The sequence below is a fragment of the Poromitra crassiceps genome, assembly GCF_964638095.1.
Source record: "Poromitra crassiceps genome assembly, contig: HAP1_SCAFFOLD_58, whole genome shotgun sequence".
Classification (NCBI taxonomy): domain Eukaryota; kingdom Metazoa; phylum Chordata; class Actinopteri; order Beryciformes; family Melamphaidae; genus Poromitra; species Poromitra crassiceps.
Genome location: NW_028152259.1, coordinates 1759404 through 1772253, shown reverse-complemented (window position 1 = coordinate 1772253; position 12850 = coordinate 1759404). Strand labels below are relative to the sequence as shown.

Sequence of the window (12850 nt, the reverse complement as noted above, 5' to 3'; positions counted from 1 at the left end):
CTGTAAATAGTTTGCACTCAAATATGTCAGAATCCTGTAGGAGGCGGTAATGCAACACTTGGATGCCAACTGCCATAAAAGTCAACAGAAGAAGAAGAAGAAGAAGAAGAAGAAGAAGAAGAAGAAGAAGAAGAAGAAGAAGAAGAAGAAGAAGAAGAGGAAGAAGAGGAGGAAGAAGAAGAGGAGGATAACCTTCAGGGGATAAGCGTTGGATAAACTACTCATTCTGGAGTATTTAATATCAACAAGATTAATTAATACAATCTGAGAAAATTGATTGACAAAGAGAATAGATTTTAGTCCACACTCCAGGTCAATGGGTGGCGGTAATGCACCCGAAAGCTGTTTGCCAACCGCCATTAAAACCACAAGAAGAAGAAGAAGGTGGTGACCGGAAATACAAACAAACCGGCTGCTAGCTAGCTTGTGTTTTTCTCCAATTAACGTTAGCTGCTGGAATAGCTACTTTACTTCTGTCTCTGTGGAATCTATCCACTGACTGATGACACACCGCAGATTGGTTTTCGGGCGATGACCAGATCCGGAGTTGGGATAAAACGACTCGTCTCGGCCTGGAGCTCCAGCTGTACAGACCTGACAGCTAGCCTAGCCTAGCTAGCCTCTTCTCCTTAACCCACCCGACTGCTAGCTAGTGGACTGCAGCTTACTCGCTCTTAACACCCTTCACTTCATGTGATGCAGTCGCGGTATGTTTTTTTCTTAATATATATTAGCTAGCTAGTTACTTCATAATGTGACACGCAAAACGCAACTTTATTACCAGTTGATAAAAGGACATCAAGTAGACATGACAGGATAAGGTTAAATGGCAATGGCTAGCTTACTTCCTGCTTGCTATGTTGTCATGTTTGTCTTCGTAACCTAAAGTTAGCAAGTAGCTAAACTGTCATATAATGAGATACAGTAGACTTTCATTTGAATGTGACAAGTGTTTGTGTCACATTAGCATTACACCACTAACGTTGGTTAGCTTCTGGCTGCCTGTCACTCTAGCCTCCTCCAAAATGCACCAAAACACTGCGTCCATGTCTCAAAATCGATATCATTTTACCCAAACCAACACTAGTTTTCTCCCAACAAGAACACTAGTCATAACACATTGAGCTAAAACACTAACAACAGGTAGCCTTACAGTAGACGCAGTATTTCGTACTTGGGTTGACATAGGAAATGTATAGATTATGTTTTTTTTTCTTTTCTTTTTTTAAAGAAACCTTATTGAAAACACAAACATGCCACAATTTGTCTCTATAACTATATTCGTTTTTCTTTTAGGATTTTGAATATATTTAACATATTTCAATATAGTATTTTTTCATTTAGCAAATTGCTGTCCACTTAAATTTGAACTTCAATTTAGCATGTTTGAAAAGAGTATCTAAACGTTCACAAAAGGGGCTATAGATACAGTTTTGCTGGTGTTTGAGAGCTACGGTTGACCACTCCTGGCATACATTGACTATGACACATTTCTGGTAATGAGTGGTGTAAGAGCCTCTGAGATTGTTTTCCTTTACTGATCTTATAGCTGTTCTGTTTTCTGATCTTAGAATGAGAATGCTGATGTTTTTCTTTTAGGTGTTGAACAGTCATGATGGCAGGTTCCCAGTGGGAACTCCCTCCAGAGTTATGTTGTCGGCCCATGGCCTTTGTAGCTTTGACCGGGCTGGATGTGGTCTACAACGCAGTGCACCGAGCCATCTGGGATGCCTTCTGCGCTAACCGCCGGGCCGACAGAGTCCCCATCTCTTTCAAAGTCCTCCCAGGAGACCACGAGTACCCCAAATGTCGCACCAAGGTGAGCAATAGACAGCGAGATCTTCAAGAAGTAATTCACATCAACCTCTCCCAATTGATTGCTATCATTTGAAAATGTTAACATTTTCAAAATCACACTGATTGGCCACAGCGGGGCACTAGAAGTACAGGTCAAAATTAACAAGGTAACAGTATTGTAAACATGTCCTCCACAAATGACACAGTCTCTCTGGTCAGTAATTTGGAAAATGCATGCTGAGATGCATAATTTCCTCAAGTTTGACTAAATTTCAATAAGCAGTGTCTGATGGCACATTCAATTTGTATTGGGAACTAGGGGTCGACCGATTATCGGTTTGGCCGATTATTATGGCCGATATTCAGCATTTGGCCGATTATCTGTATCGGCATTTTCATTGGCTGTTTGCCGATATAATAAATTAATTAAAAAATGCGCTATTGGCTCAGAATGCAGCTCTAACCAGCCTGTGTGTTTCTCTGTGTTGTTGCTCTGTGTTGCTGCTGTGCAAATGTCCTGCCCACAGCGCTATCTGATTGGTGAGTATTAGCCTATCAGAGGGCTTCTCAGATGAAATCCGAGCTGCCTTGTGCCTTCATTCAACAGCGTGCCGTGTGGGTCTGTGCAGCGCAGCGGACTGACTGACAGTCCGCAGTCCGCAGCAGGCTGCCAAGCTTGCAATAAAGTGAATAAACATCATAGTTATCTAGGCTGACATTGCATAAACACCGCAATCGTCTGATCTATCATTCTTATTAGTAGATGATTCGTATGAAGCGCTCCCTGGCTGCATGGCATGCAGTGCAAATTAAGCGTGGAGATATGGTAGGTTTGATAGAAGCGTGAGTTGAAATCCGCCGAATGCACTTTCTTGCAGTGATAAGTGACCATCTGTCCCGCTTTGTGCAGGACTGCGCCGCATTTTCAACACTTTTCACGCGTCCCGCAAATTGAGACGATGTCCCGCATTTGCGCGAGGCAGAGAGGTAGAGATAGATAAAGAGAGGGAGAGAGAGAGAGACGAGAGAGCACACGGCACATGGCTTGCACAAAGTGGCCTGCTCGTTAACGTCACTTAACCATCTGCAGCTGTGTGAGAGAGAGAGATGAGACTGGGATCACGGCTCTGCTCGTGACACTACTGTCTGCAGCCATGAGTAGGCATGCAAATATAGGCTACTTAACCATAAAATAGGATACCAACAGCATAAAGCTCTGCAATGCTGTTTTAGCAGAATTGAAGACAGCCTCAAATATTTCTCAACAGCATCCTGTCTTTGAGATGTCATTTGCAGATATTTAGTCTCTACACTGCTACAAAGGACATTTATAAATTCCATAAGCTGCTCTAATTAATGTTTTGTTCAAATGAATCTGTAATGTAGCCTAGGCTACTACAGTTACAGTATGGTTCTACTTCAGTATAAGATATAGTAGGCTACATTGTTCTACTAGAAAAGTCTGACTAACTTTATATGGTTGGAAACATGTTGTCTTTCATATCTGAACAGAAGCCATGAATCCCATCCCATATCAGCAACCTGTCCTGTTTTATTGGAGCCTACACACTGTAGTCAGATGTGTTGCTTTCTTACTGTATTTACCGGTTTGATTTGTGGCTGTGTGAACACAAACGAACCAAGGCACAAATGCAACAATTGTATAAATTAAGCCCCTGAATCCAACCAAAGCCAAACGACCTAGAGGTGTGAATACACCCTTGTCTCCACAGTTGATGTTCCCAAGTCTCCACTAGAGTGAGCATACACATGGAAATGGGAAGGAACAGGTTATAGGTTGTGACACACACACACACACACACACACACACACACACACACACAGATCAACACTTTAATGTGAATATTTTCAATTAATATTGCAGTTGGATAAACTGAGGAAAATGCATTTCCACAACGAGTTGTGTTATTTAAAATTTTGACACCAAGATTTTTATTTTTACTGCAAATGTATATCGGTTCCAAATATCGGCTATCGGTCATTTTGATTACCCGATAATCGATATCGTATCGGCCCTGAAAAACTGATATCGGTCGATCCCTATTGGGAACTAGGAATTATCTCATTTGAATAAACAGTATTTACTACAACTTTCACTACTGTTGAAGTGCGGAGCTGCCATCTTGGGGGATGAAATCTGAGGTCAGGTGACGTCACAGGGCGGCGTTCCTGTCTTTGACCTGGGAAATTCCTAGTTCCCATTACCAATGGAGTGTGCATGAGATATTTTGTGTATTGAATGTTTGGTGGATGAGGGAATGAACAGAAGGAAACAATTTCATAATTGGGGCCAGAAATAATCACACCTCCTCCTATAAGTTAAAATTACATGCAATTTGGTGAACATATCAGCTGTTCTTCCTCTACAAATGTGCCTCCAGGACCATCACTGTATAATTGCGGATTGAGTTTGTTGAAAGTCAGTTTTCTCCCTTTTTTTTGCAGTCAAACAATCAACCTTCCTAGGGTGCCACACATGCAAAAAATAAAATACTAGCAGACCATAGTTAGATTTCCATTCAGGTTTTGCACAAATTCTAACTGAACTTTGAAAAGTCAACAATCCCAAAATTAGAATCAGACTGTACAAGCTGCCAGCTGTGCAGAACACAGGGTTGAGGTAACTCTGCATCATTATTATTTCACAAAACATGTTTTTAGAATAACCTCTCTATCAACAGACAAACAAATCTGCCTCAAGGGGACGTAAAACCTTTTTGCAGTATTTGCTGATTTTTTCTTTTCGAAATTTGGAGTTTCCATTCAGCTTATTAGTTAGGTTGATGACAGGTTCGTGTTGGTAAAGGAAAAAATAATCCGGACACTGTTTTTGAAGCTCCCACGGTGAGTTTTTAATTACAAAGATACAACGTTTCGACCCTCACGGGTCTTCATCGGGCAGTAGGAGGTTGGTGTTGGAACCTGCGAAGCATTTCTGCGTGTCGCACATTCACCATTGCCCAGCTGGCTGGCTGCAGAAAGAAGACCAAGGAAAGTCCTCTTTATAGTAATAATCAGTCAATCAAAAGAAACGATAGCCACAGTAGGCTACTGAGCTACTGAGCACATAATGCGCGGCTGTAGCTCAGGAGGTAGAGCGGGTCGTCCACTAATCGCTTTGGATAAAAGAGGTCGGTGGTTCGTTTCCCGCCTCCTCCAGTCTGCATGTCGAAGTGTCCTTGGGCAAGACACTGAACCCCAAATTGCTCCCGTTGGTGTGCCAGCACCCTGCGTGGTAACCTGCCGCCATCGGTGTGTGAATGGGTGAATGTACCTACTGACTGTAAAGAGCTTTGGATAAAAGCGCTATATAAATGCAGGCCATTTACCATTTACCACACGTCAGTGCTGCTGTATGTTGTACAATGTAGACATTTGTGTGAGTCTCTATACTGTCGTTTGTCTCTCCCTCTCCAGCGGACCTCGTATGAGTGGTACATCCCTAAAGGCATCCTGAAGACAGGCTGGATGAACAAACACCTGAACCTGGTGCCGGCTCTGGTGGTTCTGTTCTATGAGCTGGACTGGGACGACCCAACGTGGAAGGAGAAACAGTCTGAGTGTGCCACTAAAGTGGAGATTGTCAGGTAGGAGTGTGTGTCTCTGTGTGTGTGTGTGTGTGTGTGTGTGTGTGCGTGTGTGTGTGTGTGTGTGTGTGTGTGTGTTAGGGGTGTCAAAAATAATCGATTATAAGATGCATCGCGATGCGGACCTGCACGATTCTGCATCGATTCACAAATGTCAAAAATCGATTATTATTATTATTATTATTTTTATTTTATTTTTTATAATCAAATAAAATATAATGGAAGTACATGCAGTTGTTTATTTTAATTATGGATCATAATACAATGCAATTCTAAATGCACTTTTATTTTAAAAGTAGCCACACAGTGAGAAAAAAGAAAGTGAGAAAAAAAATCATGTATTCGGGAAAAAAAGTGATGCATCGATTTAAGATGCATCGAGATGCATCGATAATCGTTATCGAATCGAATCGTAGCCCTCTGAATCGTAATCGAATCGTGAGGCCAGTGAAGATTCACAGCCCTTGTGTGTGTCTGTCTGTCTGTCTGTCTGTCTGTCTGTCTGTGTCTCTCCATCAGTGAGTCAGGCCTATGTTCTACTTGCTTTAAGTCCCTCAATTCAGAAAGCAGATTTTCTTCATATCAAATCTTGAAAATGGTTTGTAATGATTGTTTTACATCCAAGCTCTTATCCACAACAACTTAGAGTAAGTGACCATGTTGGGGGTAAATGAACAACAATAACATGTTGCACTTTAATATCTGTGCAATATCTGATACCTGATTGTTTATACATGTAGCTTACTTATACGTAGCTTATTTATCCATATAATATATATATATATATATATGTATATTAGGGATGTCACAATATATCGTCCCATGATATATCGCGATATCAAAACGTGACAATATGTATCGTTGAGATGAAATCTCATATCGCAAGAAAAAGAAGCTGAACATGGTGGCACTGATCTGCATCTGATTGCATGCTCGCTCTCCTTTTCATTGCTTTGTTTGAACAGACGAGGGACGTTACAGACACGGAGGATGAAAATGGTGAAATTACTCAAATTAGCGTGGAGGATGCCCCCTCAACTTACAAATCGATCGCAAAAAAATATTGTTAAAATATTGTATCGTATCGTGAACTGAGTGTATCGTGACACCTCTAATATCTATATATACACACCCTAGGAATTCATATTCATCATAGATACAGTAGATACATTACTTTCATATACACATATTCAAAATAGATGCTTTTTTCATACACTTATTATTATTGAATTGTATATAGTAGTTAATGTAAATGTTTAATTATCCTTTGTTTGTTATTCTTGTTTGTTTTAGACTGAGCATACATTTTTCTTTTGTGTGTGAGTACATGTAAGGGTTAATGTACGACGAGGTGTCCATTATCACTTTTTAAGGGACGACGTGGAGGCGTGAACCGTCCGAGGCGAAGCCGAGGACGGTTGCCTCCGCGAAGTCCCTTAAAAAGTGATAATGGACACCTCGAAGTGCATTAACCCGCTTATACCATGGTCACTTGCCAACAAAACAATAAGACCAGTCATTTATATTTCCATGTGTAATAAATAAAGCAATCTAAATGGCTAAATGTCTGTTATTCATACTGTAAATCAGTCTTCCACGAAATAAAATAGTCCCTCCCACCTCCACCACCCGCTCCGTTTTAAAGCCGACTCAAACGTTAACTTTATTACAGGAATGCAGGTTTAACGATGTTTTGCGTTCTACATTAAATGAAGACATTACCGTTTGGCAGCTTGCTTTATTTTGTATGATAGATACGTATTGGCCAAGTATATTAACATTTAAGAGCGAAGACTTTCAGGAAGTGAGAGTGAGAGAGCAGCGCCCTGCGTGTGCTGCTGATGTGGTGAAATGCAGAGAGAGTTGTCTCTCTCTCTCTCTCTCTCTCTCTCTCTCTCTCTCTCTCTCTCTCTCTCTCTCTCTCTCTCTCTCTCTCTCTCGTGCACGAGGGAAATCTTCTCTTTCTCGCCGAGAAGAGCCTGGTGACGCGAGGTTAAAAATCTCCGAAACGAAAATCAAAATTGTAAATAAGAGTTATTTTTGATAAACTGAGCACACAGGGGTGATTTAAATACTTACTTTGACCGAGTCAATTTTTTTCTCAACATCCAAAATTGTCATATTAACCCTTAACGGGGGTATAGAGCTCAAACTGCTCTCCTGATAACACTGATGAAACTATGGCGCATTGATATGAACGGTGAACAGACCATTTAGCTAGGTGTCCATTATCACTGTACAATATCACTTTTTAATGGACACCTTGCAGCCAATCAGAATCGAGTATTCACTCAGACCATGGTATAATAAGAGTTAAGCGGACCGGAGCCAATTTCCTTGTATGTGCAGTTGTGCACATACTTGGCCACTAAAGCTGATTCTGATTCTGATTCTTCTAATAAAGACACTTGAACAGTAGGGGTGGGACAAAAAAAGTTGACGTTTATTTATGTTTGTAGTTGAAACAAAAACATAAATACTGTAGGCTACATGAATGGAAATGTTTGATCATTAATATCTACTTTTAGAAATTATATAGGTAGGTAGGTTATATAGGTTTTCTTGTTTTAATAATAATAATAAAAAGACTTAATGTGTAACTTTTCCTCCGTGGTATCGAAAATGGTATGAGTGAGTGAACTCTGAGAGAGTTCATGTCAATTCTGCTAATAAATACATAATACCTGCTTCTTGCCTTTTAGGGGTATTTTTTTCTCTTCAGTTACACAGGTATCGTGATGTATCGTCTTCCAATATATCGATTATCGCAGTATCGCAGTATTGCTGTATCGTGATAATATCGTTATCGAGGGCCAAGTATCGTGACGATATCGTATCGTGAGCTACTCAGCGATTCCCACCCCTATTGAACAGTCTAATAATGGTGCAAACACACCGGACGCTGAAGTGACACGGAGCGTCTGGCAGTGCACGCAGTTTCATTTCTGCGCCCTTGTTAACAGATCAGACCGGTCACACCTCGCGGCCTGCAGCGACAGTCTCCAAATGGGGAAATAAGATCTGTGTGCATACTGCAGCATGTCCAGCCCTGTGAAGGCTACATTCAGCCCTGTGAAGGCTACATTCAGCCCTGTGAAGGCTACATTCAGCCCTGTGAAGGCTACATTCAGCCCTGTGAAGGCTACATTCAGCCCTGTGAAGGCTACATGCAGCCCTGTGAAGGCTACATGCAGCCCTGTGAAGGCTACATTCAGCCCTGTGAAGGCTACATTCAGCCCTGTGAAGGCTACATGCAGCCCTGTGAAGGCTACATGCAGCCCTGTGAAGGCTACATTCAGCCCTGTGAAGGCTACATTCAGCCCTGTGAAGGCTACATTCAGCCCTGTGAAGGCTACATGCAGCCCTGCGAAGGCTACATTCAGCCCTGCGAAGGCTACATCTAGCCCTGTGAAGGCTACATTCAGCCCTGTGAAGGCTACATTCAGCCCTGTGAAGGCTACATTCAGCCCTGTGAAGGCTACATTCAGCCCTGTGAAGGCTACATTCAGCCCTGTGAAGGCTACATTCAGCCCTGTGAAGGCTACATGCAGCCCTGTGAAGGCTACATTCAGCCCTGTGAAGGCTACATTCAGCCCTGTGAAGGCTACATTCAGCCCTGTGAAGGCTACATTCAGCCCTGTGAAGGGTACATGCAGCCCTGTGAAGGCTACATTCAGCCCTGTGAAGGCTACATTCAGCCCTGTGAAGGCTACATTCAGCCCTGTGAAGACTACATTCAGCCAAGTGAAGGCTACATGCAGCCCTGCGAAGGCTACATCTAGCCCTGTGAAGGCTACATTCAGCCCTGTGAAGGCTACATTCAGCCCTGTGAAGGCTACATTCAGCCCTGTGAAGGCTACATTCAGCCCTGTGAAGGCTACATGCAGCCCTGTGAAGGCTACATTCAGCCCTGTGAAGGCTACATTCAGCCCTGTGAAGGCTACATTCAGCCCTGTGAAGGCTACATTCAGCCCTGTGAAGGCTACATTCAGCCCTGTGAAGGGTACATGCAGCCCTGTGAAGGCTACATTCAGCCCTGTGAAGGCTACATTCAGCCCTGTGAAGGCTACATTCAGCCAAGTGAATGAGCTGAGCAAGCTGGAGGGAAAGTTCATCAAAGTTAGTGAGCAGGGGAGATGGTCTGCTGAATAACTTGTTATGAATAACTTCTTGGAAACAGGCTGGGTTCCTTGGGTTTCTCTGTTAATAGATCCACCATTCTGCAGCACAAAGTCCATGAAGTTCAGTCTTCCAGAAAATCCTTCCACCATTGCATAACTGGTATTTTAGTATGCTGTCGCCAAAACGTTTTGCTGTTCAACAAGCAGTTGAACAGCAACAGTTTTGGAGGCATTCATTTAGTTTGACAGTTATTGAGAGTTGAGTTGATTTGAGTTCAGTTGTGCACCAGTGATGTCATTTGTGCACTGCACACATGACATCACTTTGGATATTTGTGATCATGTGCAGCAGGTACAGGTAACTGCCAAACTAAAGCACCAACAGGGTTCTGTCTACACAGGTAACAGCCAAACTAAAGCACCAACAGGGTTCTGTCTACACAGGTAACAGCCAAACTAAAGCACCAACAGGGTTCTGTCTACACAGGTAACAGCCAAACTAAAGCACCAACAGGGTTCTGTCTACACAGGTAACAGCCAAACTAAAGCACCAACAGGGTTCTGTCTACACAGGTAACAGCCAAACTATAGCACCACCAGGGTTCTGTCTACACAGGTAACAGCCAAACTAAAGCACCAACAGGGTTCTGTCTACACAGGTAACAGCCAAACTAAAGCACCAACAGGGTTCTGTCTACACAGGTAACAGCCAAACTAAAGCACCAACAGGGTTCTGTCTACACAGGTAACAGCCAAACTAAAGCACCAACAGGGTTCTGTCTACACAGGTAACAGCCAAACTAAAGCACCACCAGGGTTCTGTCTACACAGGTAACAGCCAAACTAAAGCACCAACAGGGTTCTGTCTACACAGGTAACAGCCAAACTAAAGCACCAACAGGGTTCTGTCTACACAGGTAACAGCCAAACTAAAGCACCAACAGGGTTCTGTCTACACAGGTAACAGCCAAACTAAAGCACCAACAGGGTTCTGTCTACACAGGTAACTGCCAAACTAAAGCACCAACAGGGTTCTGTCTACACAGGTAACAGCCAAACTAAAGCACCTGTCTACACAGGTAACAGCCAAACTAAAGCACCAACAGGGTTCTGTCTACACAGGTAACAGCCAAACTAAAGCACCAACAGGGTTCTGTCTACACAGGTAACAGCCAAACTAAAGCACCAACAGGGTTCTGTCTACACAGGTAACAGCCAAACTAAAGCACCAACAGGGTTCTGTCTACACAGGTAACAGCCAAACTAAAGCACCAACAGGGTTCTGTCTACACAGGTAACAGCCAAACTAAAGCACCAACAGGCATCTGTCTACACAGGTAACTGCCAAACTAAAGCACCAACAGGGTTCTGTCTACACAGGTAACAGCCAAACTAAAGCACCAACAGGGTTCTGTCTACACAGGTAACAGCCAAACTAAAGCACCAACAGGCATCTGTCTACACAGGTAACTGCCAAACTAAAGCACCAACAGGGTTCTGTCTACACAGGTAACAGCCAAACTAAAGCACCAACAGGGTTCTGTCTACACAGGTAACAGCCAAACTAAAGCACCACCAGGGTTCTGTCTACACAGGTAACAGCCAAACTAAAGCACCAACAGGGTTCTGTCTACACAGGTAACAGCCAAACTAAAGCACCAACAGGGTTCTGTCTACACAGGTAACAGCCAAACTAAAGCACCAACAGGGTTCTGTCTACACAGGTAACAGCCAAACTAAAGCACCAACAGGGTTCTGTCTACACAGGTAACTGCCAAACTAAAGCACCAACAGGGTTCTGTCTACACAGGTAACAGCCAAACTAAAGCACCTGTCTACACAGGTAACAGCCAAACTAAAGCACCAACAGGGTTCTGTCTACACAGGTAACAGCCAAACTAAAGCACCAACAGGGTTCTGTCTACACAGGTAACAGCCAAACTAAAGCACCAACAGGGTTCTGTCTACACAGGTAACAGCCAAACTAAAGCACCAACAGGGTTCTGTCTACACAGGTAACAGCCAAACTAAAGCACCAACAGGGTTCTGTCTACACAGGTAACAGCCAAACTAAAGCACCAACAGGCATCTGTCTACACAGGTAACTGCCAAACTAAAGCACCAACAGGGTTCTGTCTACACAGGTAACAGCCAAACTAAAGCACCAACAGGGTTCTGTCTACACAGGTAACAGCCAAACTAAAGCACCAACAGGCATCTGTCTACACAGGTAACTGCCAAACTAAAGCACCAACAGGGTTCTGTCTACACAGGTAACAGCCAAACTAAAGCACCAACAGGGTTCTGTCTACACAGGTAACAGCCAAACTAAAGCACCACCAGGGTTCTGTCTACACAGGTAACAGCCAAACTAAAGCACCAACAGGGTTCTGTCTACACAGGTAACAGCCAAACTAAAGCACCAACAGGGTTCTGTCTACACAGGTAACAGCCAAACTAAAGCACCAACAGGGTTCTGTCTACACAGGTAACAGCCAAACTAAAGCACCAACAGGGTTCTGTCTACACAGGTAACTGCCAAACTAAAGCACCAACAGGGTTCTGTCTACACAGGTAACAGCCAAACTAAAGCACCTGTCTACACAGGTAACAGCCAAACTAAAGCACCAACAGGGTTCTGTCTACACAGGTAACAGCCAAACTAAAGCACCAACAGGGTTCTGTCTACACAGGTAACAGCCAAACTAAAGCACCAACAGGGTTCTGTCTACACAGGTAACAGCCAAACTAAAGCACCAACAGGGTTCTGTCTACACAGGTAACAGCCAAACTAAAGCACCAACAGGGTTCTGTCTACACAGGTAACAGCCAAACTAAAGCACCAACAGGCATCTGTCTACACAGGTAACTGCCAAACTAAAGCACCAACAGGGTTCTGTCTACACAGGTAACAGCCAAACTAAAGCACCAACAGGGTTCTGTCTACACAGGTAACAGCCAAACTAAAGCACCAACAGGCATCTGTCTACACAGGTAACTGCCAAACTAAAGCACCAACAGGGTTCTGTCTACACAGGTAACAGCTAAACTAAAGCACCAACTAAAGCACCAATAGGCATCTGTCTACACAGGTAACAGCCAAACTAAAGCACCAACAGGCATCTGTCTACACAGGTAACAGCCAAACTAAAGCACCAACAGGGTTCTGTCTACACAGGTAACAGCCAAACTAAAGCACCAACAGGCATCTGTCTACACAGGTAACAGCCAAACTAAAGCACCAACAGGGTTCTGTCTACACAGGTAACAGCCAAACTAAAGCACCAACAGGGTTCTGTCTACACAGGTAACAGCCAAACTAAA

At 43.2% G+C, this 12850-nt stretch overlaps 1 protein-coding gene across 1 annotated transcript in view; it reads left to right on the top strand.

The window, feature by feature from the left end:
- Positions 1 to 362: 362 nt before the first annotated feature.
- The window catches only part of LOC310800742 (trafficking protein particle complex subunit 11-like), a 72204-nt gene continuing 59716 nt past the window's right edge, over positions 363 to 12850 (top strand). The window contains exons 1-3 of the mRNA XM_083664677.1: positions 363 to 707; positions 1600 to 1819; positions 5236 to 5405. Of these exons, the coding sequence (XP_083520803.1) occupies positions 1613 to 1819; positions 5236 to 5405 (377 nt within the window). The 5' untranslated portion in view covers positions 363 to 707; positions 1600 to 1612. The remainder of the gene's footprint in view (positions 708 to 1599; positions 1820 to 5235; positions 5406 to 12850) is intronic.